Raw genomic sequence first — 18,649 nt, 5'->3', positions numbered from 1 at the left:
TACATTCTTGGCTAATTGTAGACTCGGCCACAATTCACCACTATGTCCATTACACGGCATGATTATCTCGAAGTCGTCTCTAATTATTCCTCCATGTAAAGTTTGCTAGCCTCATCCGCTCCATGGGCAGAGTCCTCAACCTGATTCCCAGCATTCCTGACCTCTACTATAAAAAATATGTTCAACAAAATTCCTCGCCGTATTCTTTAAAAAGGAAGAGAGTTTTCACTGAGTGATGATCCGACACAATTTGTTTTGTATTCTGCTTCAAAATACAAATTAATCTGCGGACCAGATGTTGGAGCCCTGCAGCAGATGAAACAGCAACAAATTCTTGTTGATATTAAATGCGCTGTCCTATGACAGATGTCCCAGAAGATGTGAGGGTCGTGCATCGCATTGCACTTCATGTAACAAGGTGCCCTTATGGGCAAAAGCATGGATCGAGTCGGTGCCTTGGCTGGCCAGGATAGCACATGAGCAGGGCCATTCAGGAAGTCGACGACATACTATCGAGTGGTGGCGTGGATTGGCAGTGATAATGCAAGCCTAGAGAAGGGTGTTTCTGATATATATATATATATATATATATATATATATATATATATATATATATATATATATATATATATATATATATATATAATGAAACAAATGAAATGAGGGGCTCATTTGACAAATATATTAAGGAAGCCAACAGTCACTGAAACCAAGGTGCAAGAGGAATGTTTCTAATTTTTTTATAATTTTTAATGCCATTCAATTGGTTTAAAGAAAATTACTTATAAAGCAGCAGAAAAAACAATCATGGCGCCGGTTGGATCCGAACCAACGACCTCCGAATATAGAGCACCGGACGCGATATTCGGAGGTTGTGAGTTCGGATCCCACCGGCGGCTTGGTTGTTTTTTCTGCTGCTTTATAAGTAATTTTCTTTAAGCCAATTGAATGGCATTACGAACTATAAAAAATTAGAAACATTCCTCTTGCACCTTGGTTTCGGTGACTGTTGGCGAACTTAATATATATATATATATAAGGCTGGTCCTCCAGCCGAAACGTCGTGAATTAAATCCTGTTATGTTTCTTCAATTTTTGGTGATTTTATATATATATATATATATATGTGTGTGTGTGTGTGTGTGTGTGTGTGTGTGTGTGTGTGTGTGTGTGTGTGTGTGTGTGTGTGTGTGTGTGTGTGTGTGTGTGTGTGTGTGTGTGTGTGTGTGTGTGTGTGTGTGTGTGTGTGTGTGTGTGTGTGTGTGTGTGTGTGTGTGTGTGTGTGTGTGTGTGTGTGTGTGTGTGTGTGTGTGTGTGTGTGTGTGTGTGTGTGTGTGTGTGTGTGTGTGTGTGTGTGTGTGTGTGTGTGTGTGTGTGTGTGTGTGTGTGTGTGTGTGTGTGTGTGTGTGTGTGTGTGTGTGTGTGTGTGTGTGTGTGTGTGTGTGTGTGTGTGTGTGTGTGTGTGTGTGTGTGTGTGTGTGTGTGTGTGTGTGTGTGTGTGTGTGTGTGTGTGTGTGTGCGTGCGTGTGTGTGTGTGTGTGTGTGTGTGTGTGTGTGTGTGTGTGTGTGTGTGTGTGTGTGTGTGTGTGTGTGTGTGTGTGTGTGTGTGTGTGTGTGTGTGTGTGTGTGTGTGTGTGTGTGTGTGTGTGTGTGTGTGTGTGTGTGTGTGTGTGTGTGTGTGTGTGTGTGTGTGTGTGTGTGTGTGTGTGTGTGTGTGTGTGTGTGTGTGTGTGTGTGTGTGTGTGTGTGTGTGTGTGTGTGTGTGTGTGTGTGTGTGTGTTTTCCCGTCCTCAGCGCGAGCATGCTTTCGCGACCTGATCTTCATGAAGAGGGTGTCATAAGCACCATGCCTGTTGGAGAAAGTGGTGAGCAGAGCTGCAGTCGAGGACGCCCAGGCGAGGCAGTGGTAGCCCTCGTAAAGGTACATTATCCAGCTGCACCTCAGAAAGGTTCTTTCTCAAAATCTCACGTGACGTCAGGAGGCCCAGAGGAACGACGGGCGACGATTTTCCTGGTGCGGACCCAGCCCACAGCGTCGTCTTGGAATCCTTGGAATTCTTTAAGGCTCACCGATAACTGTGCAGTTTGCAATGTGGAGCGGCAAATAGCAGCTATCGAGGCCAAAATGAACTCCTCAAGGCACCGGAAAAGCCTGCAGAGATGGTCTCTACAAGGGTCTGGGGAGAAGCATTTAAGCAGGCGTGTACGCCATTCTTGGACGGTGCGCCATCGGCACCCGGCGCAGATGGCCTTTGAACTTCCAGCTCTCGAAGCGCGATGGGGTATACGATCAAATTAGCATCCGTGATTATCCCTGTGTGCCACTAAGACGGGGTTGAAGCACCAAACACGGTCGTTATTGTTGTCTCATGGATGCGCGAGAGAGCAGGGGTGCTTAATCACTGAGAATGTCACGAGCTGAAGTATTATTTTTTTTTCAAACGCAATCGCGAAGCGCTGTTTGGCTGGTTCACGCTTGTGTGTTTTCAAAACATCTTCATCTTTGCCTATCGAACTTGTAATAGGAGAACCAGTCGCCGGTGCTTTCCTACCTGTGGGAGAGTAAAAATATTGGCGCTGCTTCCATAGCTTCGTAGGGGTATTATACATGGTGTCCCAGCTAACTTATGCCATGATTTCAAAATATGCAGCGGCACTCTAAAGCGACGCTACCAAAATGCGTTTTGCTAGGTAATGAGAAAGAATGTTTCGCTATTTTTGTATGGTACCTAATTGCATAATTAGTCGAGATTAATTAAGCAAATTTGCAAGCAATGAGGATGGATGAAAAGTTGAATGAGAAAGCTGTCAAACATTCCTCAAAAAGTCCGATTTAACGGTTTCCAACCTTCCATCTATTACGTATTAGCTTTTTTTCGCTCCCTGCAGATGCCTGCGATATAGATAAGAATGCCACGCGACATGCCCGCTTGTGCGCCGTGACTGAAGTGCTCTCAAATTTTCTACCTACAAACGAACAGCTCATTTGACCGGGTGTGCTGCCCCTGCCTAAGAAGATGACAATGCTGAGACGCAGGCCCTGGGTACGGGATTTACGCCATCGCAAGCGATAAGGACTGTTACTGGTTATCACTGGCGTAAATCGCACAGTCAGCTGATGCATAGCTTCTTAGTCGCGTTTTAAGCGGCACCACACTGGATTAAATGAAATTGTTACGAACGGCGACAGCCACTCTGGTTTAGCAGCGGCGACAGCAACTCTCTCGTATTGGCAGCCAACACTTATGCTTCTACCGGGTAGCTCTGAGCAACTCGATGGTGGTCGTTCCCAGGCCTGCCATCAAGAACCACGCGGAATGAACCCAGGTGTCAGCAGCTTTTAATTACTTAGCTTTGCGCGATATGAGTATGGGACCCGAAAGAGCGGAGGCCTTTATTTTCCCCAATCGCCGTGACTATGTCGGGGAACAAAAGGGGCTTGTTACCGGTGGCTCTTCGGCGTTGTAAGCACCGCGGCAGGCGTCGCCCCCAACCATCACCGGCATCACAGGATAAACGACCACTTTTCGGCTTCTCTTCCAGACCTTGTGTTCGGCCTTGCGCGTCGGTTGTCATCCGATAAAACACAGGTGTCGGCAACGCGTGGGAAACTTCAGCTGGCTAGTGGGCATTACTCCGATGGCATCCTCCTTTCTCCCAGGCTCAACATGTGGCCGGGGCAAGTTCATATGTGGTGTGGTGTGAGTTTGTGCGAACAAGTGAGTTTCAGGCCACTCCCACCTCGGCGAGGCCGTCGTCAACTTGGGGAATCTAGGGAAGGTGAACGTCATAAATCTCGACCGCGAATGCATTCCAATAGCTCCTGTTTTACTTTTACGCTTGTAAAAATGCATATAAACCAAGTGTGCAGTTTTCTTCCTCCTTAACTTAGTCCGACAACGTTATATGGAGCCGGGGCTTAACGAGTCAGCCTACTTAAGGGCACCTCCGTCTCCAACTCTGGTAGAACAGGTGGCTTTGATGCGCAATACTCTACACTGGTGGCCTGCGGTGGGGATGAAGCCCCGTTATTAACACGTGCCAGCGGTGGGATTGAAGCCCCGTTCCTAACACTAGTTGGCAACAGCTGGGATGGACCATGCGACATCGTGCTTTCTCCACTGGCAAACGTTTCGGCTTTTGCTATATGATTAGCCATTCTTCAGATTTTCAAAGAATAATCTTGAATCACTGGCAAATGTATATCAATTGAGAAGGTTTAATCTCATGACATTTTAAAGATAGCACATCCAAAGCGGAGAAAACGTTGTCATGGACTTTATGAAATTGTCGAAGCCGGACTTCCTTTTGTTATGCGAGTAACTCTCAGTAGAAGTGCAGAGCAAAATAAGAAAAACTGAACTGTGTGAGCCCGTTTATAAACACGTCGAGTCTAACGATCAGCTTGTAAATTCGTGCACCTTGGTACAGGGGGAGGAGAAAGCACGTAAAGAAAAAAAGGAAGCTGATCGGGAGTGGCAAAAAGAAAAGGAACGCTAGAAGTGCGAAGCTGAAAAAGAAGAAAAGGATCTAAAGCGATTGGAGCTTGCAATTGAGATTCGACAATTCGCAGTCAAGAATGAACGAGGCGGAGATTGGACAAGAGCTGAGGAAATGAAATGCAGAAACAAGTAGCAGAGAAACAGGAGTATAAAAGAACTCAGGAAGAAGCTGTGAAGAAACTAGCAGCAGAGCTAGAAGAGCTTAACCTCTTGTCCGAAAAAAGGTAGCTAGCAAGGCTCAAGAGGTTTAATGGGGACGACGCAAAATAAGAAAAACTGAACTGTGTGAGCCCGTTTATAAACACGTCGAGTCTAACGATCAGCTTGTAAATGCGTGCACCTTGGTACAGGGGGAGGAGAAAGCACGTAAAGAGAAAAAGGAAGCTGATCGGGAGTGGAAAAAAAATAAGGAACGCTATAAGTGCTAAGCTAAAAAAGAAGAAAAGGATCTAAAGCGATTGGAGCTCGCACTTGAGATTCGACAATTAGCAGTCAAGAATGAAGGAGGCGGAGATTGGACAAGAGCGGAGGAAATGAAATGCAGAAACAAGAGGCAGAGAAACAGGGGTATAAAAGAACTCAGGAAGAAGCTATGAAGAAACTAGCAGCGGAGCTAGAAGAGCTTAACCTCTAGTCCGAAAAAGGTAGCTCGCAAGGCTCAAGAGGTTTAATGGGGACGACGCAAAATAAGAAAAACTGAACTGTGTGAGCCCGTTTATAAACACGACGAGTCTAACGATCAGCTTGTAAATGCGTGCACCTTGGTACAGGGGGAGGAGAAAGCACGTAAAAAGAAAAAGGAAGCTGATCGGGAATGGCAAAAAGATAAGGAACGCTATAAGTGCGAAGCTAAAAAAGAAGAAAAGGATCTAAAGCGATTGGAGCTTGCACTTGAGATTCGACAATTCGCAGTCAAGAATGAAGGAGGCGGAGATTGGACAAGAGCTGAGGAAATGAAATGCAGAAACAAGAGGCAGAGAAACAGGGGTATAAAAGAACTCAGGAAGAAGCTATGAAGAAACTAGCAGCGGAGCTAGAAGAGTTTAACCTCTAGTCCGAAAAAGGTAGCTCGCAAGGCTCAAGAGGTTTAATGGGGACGACGCAAAATAAGAAAAACTGAACTGTGTGAGCCCGTTTATAAACACGACGAGTCTAACGATGACCTTGTAAATGCGTGCACCTTGATTCAGGGGGAGGAGAAAGCACGTAAAAAGAAAAAGGAAGCTGATCGGGAATGGCAAAAAGATAAGGAACGCTATAAGTGCGAAGCTAAAAAAGAAGAAAAGGATCTAAAGCGATTGGAGCTTGCACTTGAGATTCGACAATTCGCAGTCAAGAATGAAGGAGGCGGAGATTGGACAAGAGCTGAGGAAATGAAATGCAGAAACAAGAGGCAGAGAAACAGGGGTATAAAAGAACTCAGGAAGAAGCTATGAAGAAACTAGCAGCGGAGCTAGAAGAGCTTAACCTCTAGTCCGAAAAAGGTAGCTCGCAAGGCTCAAGAGGTTTAATGGGGACGACGCAAAATAAGAAAAACTGAACTGTGTGAGCCCGTTTATAAACACGACGAGTCTAACGATCAGCTTGTAAATGCGTGCACCTTGGTACAGGGGGAGGAGAAAGCACGTAAAAAGAAAAAGGAAGCTGATCGGGAATGGCAAAAAGATAAGGAACGCTATAAGTGCGAAGCTAAAAAAGAAGAAAAGGATCTAAAGCGATTGGAGCTTGCACTTGAGATTCGACAATTCGCAGTCAAGAATGAAGGAGGCGGAGATTGGACAAGAGCTGAGGAAATGAAATGCAGAAACAAGAGGCAGAGAAACAGGGGTATAAAAGAACTCAGGAAGAAGCTATGAAGAAACTAGCAGCGGAGCTAGAAGAGCTTAACCTCTAGTCCGAAAAAGGTAGCTCGCAAGGCTCAAGAGGTTTAATGGGGACGACGCAAAATAAGAAAAACTGAACTGTGTGAGCCCGTTTATAAACACGACGAGTCTAACGATGACCTTGTAAATGCGTGCACCTTGATTCAGGGGGAGGAGAAAGCACGTAAAAAGAAAAAGGAAGCTGATCGGGAATGGCAAAAAGATAAGGAACGCTATAAGTGCGAAGCTAAAAAAGAAGAAAAGGATCTAAAGCGATTGGAGCTTGCACTTGAGATTCGACAATTCGCAGTCAAGAATGAAGGAGGCGGAGATTGGACAAGAGCGGAGGAAATGAAATGCAGAAACAAGAGGCAGAGAAACAGGGGTATAAAAGAACTCAGGAAGAAGCTATGAAGAAACTAGCAGCGGAGCTAGAAGAGCTTAACCTCTAGTCCGAAAAAGGTAGCTCGCAAGGCTCAAGAGGTTTAATGGGGACGACGCAAAATAAGAAAAACTGAACTGTGTGAGCCCGTTTATAAACACGACGAGTCTAACGATCAGCTTGTAAATGCGTGCACCTTGGTACAGGGGGAGGAGAAAGCACGTAAAAAGAAAAAGGAAGCTGATCGGGAATGGCAAAAAGATAAGGAACGCTATAAGTGCGAAGCTAAAAAAGAAGAAAAGGATCTAAAGCGATTGGAGCTTGCACTTGAGATTCGACAATTCGCAGTCAAGAATGAAGGAGGCGGAGATTGGACAAGAGCTGAGGAAATGAAATGCAGAAACAAGAGGCAGAGAAACAGGGGTATAAAAGAACTCAGGAAGAAGCTATGAAGAAACTAGCAGCGGAGCTAGAAGAGCTTAACCTCTAGTCCGAAAAAGGTAGCTCGCAAGGCTCAAGAGGTTTAATGGGGACGACGCAAAATAAGAAAAACTGAACTGTGTGAGCCCGTTTATAAACACGACGAGTCTAACGATGACCTTGTAAATGCGTGCACCTTGATTCAGGGGGAGGAGAAAGCACGTAAAAAGAAAAAGGAAGCTGATCGGGAATGGCAAAAAGATAAGGAACGCTATAAGTGCGAAGCTAAAAAAGAAGAAAAGGATCTAAAGCGATTGGAGCTTGCACTTGAGATTCGACAATTCGCAGTCAAGAATGAAGGAGGCGGAGATTGGACAAGAGCTGAGGAAATGAAATGCAGAAACAAGAGGCAGAGAAACAGGGGTATAAAAGAACTCAGGAAGAAGCTATGAAGAAACTAGCAGCGGAGCTAGAAGAGCTTAACCTCTAGTCCGAAAAAGGTAGCTCGCAAGGCTCAAGAGGTTTAATGGGGACGACGCAGCGAAGAGGGAGGCTATCTCCGTCCAGACAGAACCCTAAATGTTCCAGTTGGGCAGGCATGGCGCCGCAACACACGTTTCTGAAATGGCACAGAACTGGCAGGGATGGCACACGGCAAAGCGAGGCCAAAAGAAAGTGGTTACACAGGCCGTCACAGAGTCAGCTAGGTGTGCCTCTGCGACAGCTCATTCAGCATGAGGATCCATAGCGCACACAATTGAGGGGACACAACACGAGTGCTAACACTAAATGAACATTATTTGGCGCTGACAGCCTTATAAAGATCACGTAAGGTACAGGTATAACCTACAACAATGATTACCTGGTCAAAGTCATGATGTGTCAAAAGAAGAGATAAAAAAATAAAAACCACCAATCAGTGACCAAGTTTCACACTATCGCCCACTCCTTGAATCTAAGAAAGCTATGTCTTTCCTTAATAATACCACCAAAGGATCACTGATACAATTTCCCAATCCCTCTTTTTACATTGCTCCAGCTTCCATTATTTCCCTTGTTTTCTTATCCCTATTTTTTCCTAATACTGAACACTCCTCGAAGTTAGGCGGCACTTGTGATTACGGCAGTGACGAACCAAATTACCTGGCCCCTGATTTCTAACATTTGTGTGGTGCTCGCTGAGTCACTTAATTAAGCACCGGCCTGTCTGCCCTATATACAACGTGCCACATGAAAGCGGCAACCTGTATATAACGTGACCGGTGCAAGTTAAAAAAGGTGTTCTGATGACGTACAGAGCATTCCTTCCTATCCTGCTTGTCTGGACATGTGTTCTTACACATGCAGGATAATTTTTCTGGAGCTGACATGCAAATTTTAACACCTATTTTCACTGTAATCTTTTTGAGGCCCTGGGAAATCCTGTGAATATAATGCATTACTTCAATTTTGCTGGGACCTCTTCTCTATCAGTCAACCTTGTGTTTATTCTTTGCCCGCACATGCTTTCAATTACTTTCGATTATCGCCTCACTGCAATTTAGGTAAACAAAGTGTCCCACCTTCCCCGAATTTTTTGAAAGCCGCGCAGAAACAGAGGACGAGAGCCGGATTTTAGACAGGCAGTGCGTTTCAGAGCGATACGCAGGCGGCGGACTACCTTCAGGGAAGCGAAATGCCCAACTCGGCGACAGGTGAAGGCCCAACTGTCAGCTGTGTGAAGCTGACACTTTGCTGTCAGGGCAAAGAGGCCAGCTTTGAATTGGATGAAGGTTTCCGAGGTACGACTTAAAAACTAGAGGAAGGCAGTTATGATTAGGAGACGCACCCAGAACCGTCTGGGCGGATAAAAAAGAAAAGCGCAAGGTCCAAGACAGAACGTATGAAATGTCAAGCCCCAATTTCAGGTGCGCAGACAGGTGCTAATTTTAGCACACATGGATGGAAATGTGGCAGAAGGGAAAGAAAAATCTTCCCGCATTGGTGGTGGTGGTGGTAGTGGTTGTTCATTAAAATAATATTAAAAAGGAAGGAAAAAATGTTTGCTAACCCCGCACATTATGATCTGCAGCTACAGTTACTGGTCAGGCGGCACGGGCAGGTGCTTCTAAAAGTGACCACAGTAATGGTAAAGGAAGATTGCGTTTTCCGACCAGAGCAGGCGCAAAATGTTTCAAAGGGCATCGGCCTGGAATAAGACTCAGACTGGGCGCGGCTGACAAAAACGCCGTGAGAAAAAATAATGTGGATTCGCTCAGCTAAATAAGGATATACAAAGCGAAAGATGTCGGCGTTGACTGTGTTCATTGACATTGGCGTTGACAACGTTCTAGCCGGCGACGGCTTTGAGCAAATGAAGGGCGCATAGCTGGCACCCTGTATATGTGGACGCCTCATTCATGCTTTGAAACATGTGGCGGTGTTGAGAGAGAGATGTGGCCTGAATGCATTAGCGCTGACAGCGTTTTGGCTGACTTGCGGCAATGCAGCAATATGTAGTACGCAGCGTTCATTTCGTGATCAATCTCTCGCGATCAACTATTAACTGCATGCCACCTCCTAAGGTGGCAGAGAGGGCGCGCTGCATATCTAGTTTGCGGAATGCAATCAGAAAAGGCTTTAGTAGTTGGACACCAACGCCACTCACATAAAAGCGAGATTGAAGTCTACACTGACCCACTGAGCCGGTTGTGCGCCTTTCCCTTCATGAAAATTAACGGCCTTTGCAAAGTTGTCAACGCCAATAAACTCTATGAATGCCAACGGCTGATTTGTATTGTTTGGTCTGGTTTTTGAGGAAATGAAATGACACAGTAACCATCTCACATATATCGGCGGACACTCGAACCGCGCCGTAAAAGAAGGGATAAAAGAGGGAGGCAAAGAAGAAAGGGAAAACTGAAAATTTAAAGTTGGATTTTGAGGAAAGGCGTGGCGCTTCGCAGTGGTGGAATACCTGAGGCTCGGTGCTACTAGTGGCGCATGCGCAGTATTGACTAGGGAGCAAGAGAGAGAGAGAGAAATATCCGCGGCGAGGCGCGTCTTGTGACGTCATGTGCCTCCTCGGAGCACCGCTGCGGCGAAATCGCATGTTCCCGGCCAGTAAAGCTTTCGCTGTAAAACAGGCAAAGCGACCCGAGGGGTCAGGAGGTGCTAAGTTGCATGAAATTCTGAGGATGCGAGCGTGGGCATCAAGTAACTGAGACCACGTATGTAGGCGCCTTTAGTGCGTGCACTTTACAATAAGGATGGATCCTTGAATTTCCGCACGGTATTCCAGGAAGCGCGCAGGGCGACAGCGTAGCCGAGCTTGCTTCGGGCGAGAACAACGAGCAGCTTTTCGCGCTGGCCACAGCACGTTACGTAGTCTCGGTTATCCACTTGGCATGCACTATCAAGTTTTTCTGAGCGCGTCGAGGGGCTGTGAAGGTGACAGTCGCAATCACGAATGGCTTTTATCATTAGCTTTTTTTCAAGCTTCAACAGCGGGACAATCAGTCAGAGCACGACACCGGCGGGCGCGTCTGAAAGACTAATTAATTCAACGCTGGGTGGTGAGTCAGCTTTCCCGCCGCGTAGCCATTCTAAGTAGCTGTTTCTTTTATTCCTCTTTTTTATGTGTATAAAATCGGGGAGAGAAAGGCAACTTTCTTTTGGGCTAATGATCGGATATCATCAGATATCGTTGTATTTTCTTATAACTTCGATAAAGGTTATTGTGCCATTGACCTAGCAGTGAAGAGTGTCAAGTTGCCGTGCTACCAAATGACAAGGGCACTCACAAGAATCCAGCTAGAGTAGTGTAGATGAGACGTTGATTCCTTAATTGGAACCGTTCACTGCATAAGGCTTTTGTCTCCGAATTGCGGCACGTGTTTCCTTTTGTGTGTTCAGTAGATTCGGGCGCGTCAAACTTGGTTGAGTTACCAAGGGATTGTAGCTTCAATAACGACAGTGTAGCTAATGCAATGCAGGGGCAATAAAAATACCTATATTTATACGCATTTGCGTACCCTTGTTTAGCGGCGCATGGTTAGATAGTCGTTTGTGTCATTCGAAGATTAACCGAATAGTCAGGCTGCAGAATTTTGTGGAGAACAGCTGTAGCAGCTTCGTGTGTAGGTTATGGCGACCAGGGGCAGCATTGACTTAAAGAGTTCAAGAAAAGCCAGTACGGGAATGAGTGAAGATTGTGATGCGCAGTCGCATATTTGAGAGTTCAACTGGGGCCATTGAATCTCAGTCTCGAGCTTTCAAGCTTCTTTGAGAAGAACACGTACATTAATCGGAGCGTGGGGCAAATCTTAAGCAGAATTTCGATATTCTGGTGTTATAGGAAAATAAGAGCTTTGATTGATAAGGAATCGGGTTTCTTTTCAAAATGTTGTAGGATTTGACACACCACCGCGTATTATACAATATAGTCTGTATTTGGCGATCTCAGACATGACGTGGACGCTCGCTTTGACCCTAAAGTCGGGCAAAATTAAGGGGTCAGTATTCTGCAGCAAGATTTTGTTTGGCACTAGAGGGAAGCCTGGTGGATCCTTAGTTAATTCCGAGTGCTTACGTGTGGAGCAGTGCTTTGTTGTTTGGAGCGTGCCACCAATGCTTACCTGTGTTCATGATTTGCTGCTTCTAGTTTTGCCTTGGGAGCTTGTGTTGCAAGCAAGGTAAACTACGCGGGCGCAAGCTGATCGCTTCTTGCCCAGCGGTTGTCAACGCTGACCAGTCAAGATTTTTTTGGACCCGGAGGAGCTATTACGAACGGCGACAGCCAGCCTGGTTTAGCAGCGGCGAAAGCAAGTCTCGCCTGTTGGCAGCCAACACTATGCTTCTACCGGGTTGCTCCGAGCAACTCGATGACGATCGTTCTTAGGCCGGCCGTCAAGGACCACGCGGAATGGAGCCACGTGTCAGCTGGTTCCAATTACCGAGCTTTGACCGGTCGGAGTATAGGACACAAAGCAGGGAGGCCTGAAGGATGCCGCCGTAGCGAGCAAGCAGCCGTTAACTTCCCCAATCGCGGTGACTATGTTGGGGAACAAAAGGGCTCGTTTCCGGTGGCTTTTCGGTGTTGTGAACAGCGCGGCGCGCTGGCGGGCATAGTCCCCAAGTATAACACGCATCGCGGGAGAAACTACAACTTTTCGAATTATCTTCCCGAGCTTGAGTTCGTCCTTGCACGTCGGTTGTCTTCTGATAAAGCACAAGTTTTGGCAACGCATGGGAACCTTCAGCTGACCTGAGGACACTACTCCGACCGACGGCATCCTCTTCACTCCCAGGCTCAGCATGTGACGGCGGAGTGTCGATATGTGCGGTGGTGTGAATTTGTGCAAACAAGTATAAGTTCCAGGCCACTCCAACCCTAGTGAGGGTGTTCTCAACCTGATGTGTCTAGGGAAGATGAGTCATAAAGCTCTACCGCGAGTGCATTAAGACAGATAGCTCTTACGCTTTTAAAAAAGTAAATAAACCTACTGTACAGTTTTCTCCCTCCTTAACGGAATCCGACAACGTCAATCGGAGCCGGGACCTGCGGGCTGAACAAGTCAGCCTTCTCAAGTCCCCTCCGTCTCCAACTGTGGCGGCGCGGGTGGCGTCGAAGCGCAGTCCTCAACACCGGTGGCCTCCGTTGGGGTTGAAGCCCCATTCTCAACATCATGTTCGTCCCTATACAGAACGTTTGAGAGCACTACAATCGCAGCATGCAAGCGGTCATGCCACGTGGTATTTTGTGTGTTTTGCGGGCACCTGTAGCAATACGTAATAGATGAAAAGTTAGAAACTGTTCAGCCGGGCGTTTGGCGGACCGTTCTATAATTTTCTCATTGGAATTTTTTTATCTATCTTCATTGCTGGCGAAGATGACTGATTAATTTTGACTGATCATGCAATTAAGCACAATACAAAAAAAATAGACTGGCTGTACACAGCAGCTAGCAACATGCATATGCTCGCGCCATCTCAGACTGCCGCGGCATATTTCTAAACCATGGATAATTTAGGTGGGGCTCCCTGTATATTTGATGAATGAAAGACGAAAATAATGGTAATCGCAGATGGTTGCATTCCAAAGTAGTATGTCTTATGGACGTTCTAATTGCCTTCAATTCAGTGTGCGGGAATTTGGAATTGTCTTTTGTGTTAGGTGAACTGTGTTCATGCTGAATTTTAGAAATATACTGAGCATCATAAGCCGAGTTTTTCTGACATGTAATTTATGTCCTTCTGTGCTGTCCTTCCACTTTCCTAATAAAATTTCTAGGGAGGACTTGATTGGACTAATAAACAATGTATTGGAGCCAGCTTTAAGTGGTAAGTTCTGGAAAAACAGCCTACAAACCTACCACAGTGTTTCTTGGTAGGGACCAAATGGTTTTTCAGACACTCAGCGAGCAAGGCAATTTATTGCAACCAAATGAACAAAATAACACGTAACTCGTTATCTGCACAATGCTAGATATGCCAACAATTCTGACTGTGCTGAATGTACGCGTGAAAAAAAAAATCGTAATGAATGACTGTGAATGCGGCCACAACCCTAATATTAACTGTCTCTTATCGCTCACAAGATTAGGAATTTTTCTTTCTAAGAAAGCCAGGCAATGTTCATCCTATTTGAGTGCCGAAACTGCGCAGGTGAGTTAGCCAAGCGTGTGTGCAGGTTTCTTTATTACATGTGTGTTAGATCACAGCTTGTTTCAATTACGCACAAGAAGGTAGAGCATGTAGCGAAGGCAACAGTTCCTTGCTGATAGCATCATGTTCATAGTTGAAGTGAACGTGGGTGCACATCGATTCGCGCCATAAAGAATAAGCACGCTATATGCTTAAATTTTTCACATGGTATTTTTGCTCGACTGAACCGCTGAAAACGCTTGGGCTAATTTATACTCTAATAATAGAGTGTAGTGCTATATGAGTAAAACCCTGAGTTGGATGATTTAGTACAAGGTTGATAAAAATTTTCCGGCCACAGGGTCCGCTATTCAGCGGCATAACCTGCCACTTATGATAGCGATAAAGCTATCAAGGCTCTCTGAGGTGAGAATGATACCTCTCCTTCCTCTACAAATATTTTAGGCTTTGAGGTTTCGTAACTGCCCCGACTACAGCGCTCGAAAGCAGACCCTATAAAAATTGGAAATTTTGACTGACCCTTTACTATGGATTAATTTTTGCACTGATGCATAATGAACTACACTTCGACCTCTTTTAATAAAAACTGCTGGATAGTTTTCAATATAGTATAACAGAGATTTACCTTTCTTCTGGAGTCCAGATATGGAGCGAAGTAGACAGCAAAAGAAATCCAATAGTCGAACGATATCCTGATATTCACAGCACTATTCTTTACACGCATTTCAGGTCTGTCTCCGCTAGGCGGAATGTGCGTTTGGGGAACTAACGCCCTCATTTCCGAGGACAAGTTTAACTCATTCTCAGGAATTGAGGTAGCTGCGCATGAATTCGGACACATGTGAGTAGTTTATGCTCAGTTCAGATGTTGGTGCTTGATTTTACTACGCCATTAAATAAAAGAGAAGAATTTCTAAGACCTGTGCACACCTTCAATTTTTGTTGTTCTTTTTTGCCAAGGAAGAACTCTCCCTTGGCAAAAAAACAACAAAAATTGAAGGTATGCACAAGTTTGAAACGCGTTTAATATGTTCACTATGGAAAGAAAGCTGTAGCATTGCTTCAGCGGAGCTTCTCGTCGAGGCTCATTTACGCTTCCATATATTCTCGGTGGGCTGCCTCTGACGGCAGAGGCATGACAAGAATGGTTACTCGTTGTGATAGGCAACGATGCTTGCTTGGTTGCTTTTCTTGGCAGCAACTATTAGGACGCATACCAGATAGTGAGTACGCCACAACAGCGAGCATCCTTTTTCCCAGGTTTACGCCATTAGCCAAAACATACCCACTGTGGTGGCTCAACCACCGTAGTTCTCGTGTACGGCTCCTGAAGCCAAGGTTGCGGGATTAAATTCCTGCTATGCAGCGGCGTTTTTAGACAGGTGAAGCGAAGAACTTTTTTGCGCACCGCGATGTGCGCTCTAAGAACTAGTACACCATAAGTTAGAATATACCAGCTACTGTGCTCTCTATAACTTCGCCCATATTGCCTAAACAGTGAAACAAACTGCCTTCGTCAAAAAAAAAAAAAACAATGGCCAGTGCACTCACGCTTTGGGCAAAAGGTGTTAGGCGGTTTACTTTCTTCGCTTGTGTAGTACAACAGAGCTGTATAGACGCCTGTGAACCACGTGTCATGCAAAGTAGATCCGTCCCGGCTTCCACTGAAACGGCGTTACCGATGGTTGCACGCACGATGTATGAGTTTACATTTCACTCGTCGCGATAACTGCCCCGTCCCCCCCACACACACATGGCATCACCTGTTGTAGGCGTCCATAAACAACCATAGAAAAGAGCTTCTCGTATGCGGCGGCACCAGTGAAAAGCACTTAGAGCAGTTGACACCCGAGGTTTGCTCGTCAATCTAAGCGCAGCACGGAAGTATCACGCACTCTCCACGCTCCATAGCGTCAACGAGCATGCTAGACTCGCCATGCGTTACATCCACGCACCAAGCGCCATGTGATTCGCAGCCTTCACTATCGAAACAGAATATACTGCCCGGTATATTCTAGTCACTATACCTTCAAAAGGACTGCCTTGACTTCTTGAAAAACGGTCCCTAATTCTGTTATATTCAAGCAAAAGCAAAGAACGAACGGAAAAATGAAGATGATGCTATACTAGCAATTCTATGACGTCATCTTGATGTGTCGAATATTTTACCTGCCAAAAGCCGTGCAGAAAAATGCTGTTTATTTTTCAGGCAGGGCCTGTGAAGGCTAGCTGACACATCATTGATTGCATTCGCAGAAGGCCAAAGGCTCCAAGATCTCCCTAAACCACCTATTGCTGTATATAAATTCTGTTCGGTCGCGATAGTTTGCTCCACAGTGGGGAGGAAAGTTGAATACAGCGCGAACGGCCCGTACGAATGAAACCAATCAAAACTTCTGAGCTTGTAATGGGTTTCATATGAAATGTTTTCATTATAGCTAAGAAGCATAGACACACGAGCAATAACAGCGCTTGCATCGTTACCCTAAGCGTGAAGTTGCGCTAATATTTCTCTTTATTTCTACTGCAGCACACTGCCTTAGCGCTCTAGAGAAGCCTGCCCATGTCAGTACATGTTTATCTTAGGCATTGGACCGCTAAATGCTTCCTCAGCGTTAACTATCGTCGATCAATTGTCGTCAAATTTTCTGTCTTTTTATAGCTTTCGACTAGAAATGGAGCTGCTACCCACCCCTTTCCCGTGTCGCTGGGATATATATATATATATATATATATATATATATATATATATATATATATATATATATATATATATATATATATATTTATGAAGGGAGCCAACAGTCACCGAAACCAAGATGCTTAGGGGAACGTTATTAAAACAACCATGCCGCCGGCGGCATGGTTGTTTTTTCTGCTGCTTTATATAAGTAATTTTCTTTAATAGATTTAATAATGTATGTAATATTATTCCGCTGACAAGCACAATACATTAAAAAAATAATAACGTTCCCCTATGCCTCTTGGTTTCGGTGACTGTTGGCTCCCTTCATAAGTTTGTCAAACGGGCCCCTCATTTAATTTACCTTATCTGCTATATATATATATATATATATATATATATATATATATATATATATATATATATATATATATATATATATATATATATATATATATACACGTAGGTTGCGTTGGCTCCACAGAATAAAGATTTAAGAGAAGTGCCCACTTCCCTTAAATCTATATATATATATATATATATATATATATATATATATATATATATATATATATATATATATATATATCATGAGAGTGTTCACCAGCGCCACCCTAGTCCATAGCGGCGGACGTAGCACGTCCGCACAGTTCCCGCCCTCGCCGTTGGATGACGTTCCACGTCACACTCGCGGTATTACAGGACGTGCTACGTCCGCCGCTATGGACGAGAGTGGCGCTGGTGAACACTCTCAAGGCTCGCTTACACCCAACAAACATAAATACCCACGAGAGCAGCAGATTGCACAGCCGTCGCCGCAGCTCAGTTGGTAGAGCACCGGACGCGATATTCCGAGGTCGTGGGTACGGATCCAACCGGCAGCATGGTTGGTTTTCTGCTGCTTTATAAGTAATTTTCTTTAAGTGATAGATTAATCTAAGTATTATTATCCAGCTGTTAAGCACTACACATACAAAAAGATTAAACATTCCCCGATGCACCTTGGTTTCGGTGACGGTTAGCTCCCTTCATAAGTTTGTCAAACGAGCCCCTCATTTCCTTTACCTTGTTTGCTTATATATATATATATATATATATATATATATATATATATATATATATATATATATATATATATATATATATATATATATATATATATATATATATTAGTGCCGTATTGCAGTTTCGGGTGTTCTCAGAGGCGAGTCCGCGCATTCCTCCCACCTTGTTCACAGACATGCTATGATCTACGTTCAAGTGATCAAGTTGCGGAGAGACGAGAGGAGAGCTTTTAATAAATACAGGAGAGGTCTGCCTGGTTGTTAGCCTAACATGCTACTCCTAACCTTGCGGCATTGTTCCTCTTCCCACGTTCCCTGAGACCAACTTTCGGGCCAGTGTGCAACACGTGCGGGAATACCGCTAACGTGTATTCACATTCAACGTTCTTTAGGCACGGTGTTGTGTTTTTAGGTGACCTTTATCTCCTACCGCTGACTGTCAACAATCCTGTCTGACAATTCCTCTGGGAGCTTCTTTAAGCTGAGGAGATAGTTAGATTTGTTTGAAACGATGACGTCATTATTTAAGATTGCAACGCCGTGCTTTGAATTCTGTGGCAAAATAGGAGCGTTCCGTCTGCGCGTCAAGCAACGACTAGCATCTACATAAAGGCGCAGAGCAGAAAAAAATTGCCTGTGCTCATGAGGTCTTCAGGGTAACCTCCAGACAAGAATTCCAGCGCATCACTGAAGACCTAAACGCGCCACACCGCAAAGTCTAAACCAGTACGAAAGAAGAGAACAGAATATTGAACGTCCTTGCATGGGACAAAGGTATTCACAGGCTATGAGGTATTAGTAGCTGTAACCTATTGCATGTGTCCAGGCCAACTGTACTGACTGCCGGTACTGATCATAGAGGTATCTGTGTCATGAAGAATGGGGTAGAGTTTACATAAGCTTCAACACATGAATAGAAATTACGGAATGTCTTTAAAGAGGACAGTGTACAACATTTTTTTGCTGGTCAATTCGCGCTGTTAAACTCAATATTAGCAGCTAGCGCAGCGGCTCAAAATTAAAATGAAAATATCTTTTTGTGCTGCAAAAAAGAACATTTTAGCTGTACCAGAGCAGTAAGCCGCGACAGC

At 44.9% G+C, this 18,649-nt stretch overlaps 1 protein-coding gene across 1 annotated transcript in view; it reads left to right on the top strand.

Annotated features, from left to right (window-relative positions):
• LOC144134135 (A disintegrin and metalloproteinase with thrombospondin motifs like) overlaps nucleotides 1-18,649 on the top strand; it is a 65,219-nt gene that overhangs the window by 21,466 nt on the left and 25,104 nt on the right. The window contains exons 5-6 of the mRNA XM_077667107.1: nucleotides 13,442-13,487; nucleotides 14,541-14,652. Of these exons, the coding sequence (XP_077523233.1) occupies nucleotides 13,442-13,487; nucleotides 14,541-14,652 (158 nt within the window). The remainder of the gene's footprint in view (nucleotides 1-13,441; nucleotides 13,488-14,540; nucleotides 14,653-18,649) is intronic.

This window comes from Amblyomma americanum, chromosome 5 (assembly GCF_052857255.1).
Source record: "Amblyomma americanum isolate KBUSLIRL-KWMA chromosome 5, ASM5285725v1, whole genome shotgun sequence".
In the NCBI taxonomy this organism is placed as follows: Eukaryota; Metazoa; Arthropoda; class Arachnida; order Ixodida; family Ixodidae; genus Amblyomma; species Amblyomma americanum.
The sequence above is the reverse complement of the archived record's forward strand: the minus strand, read 5'-3'. Positions and strand labels throughout refer to the sequence as shown.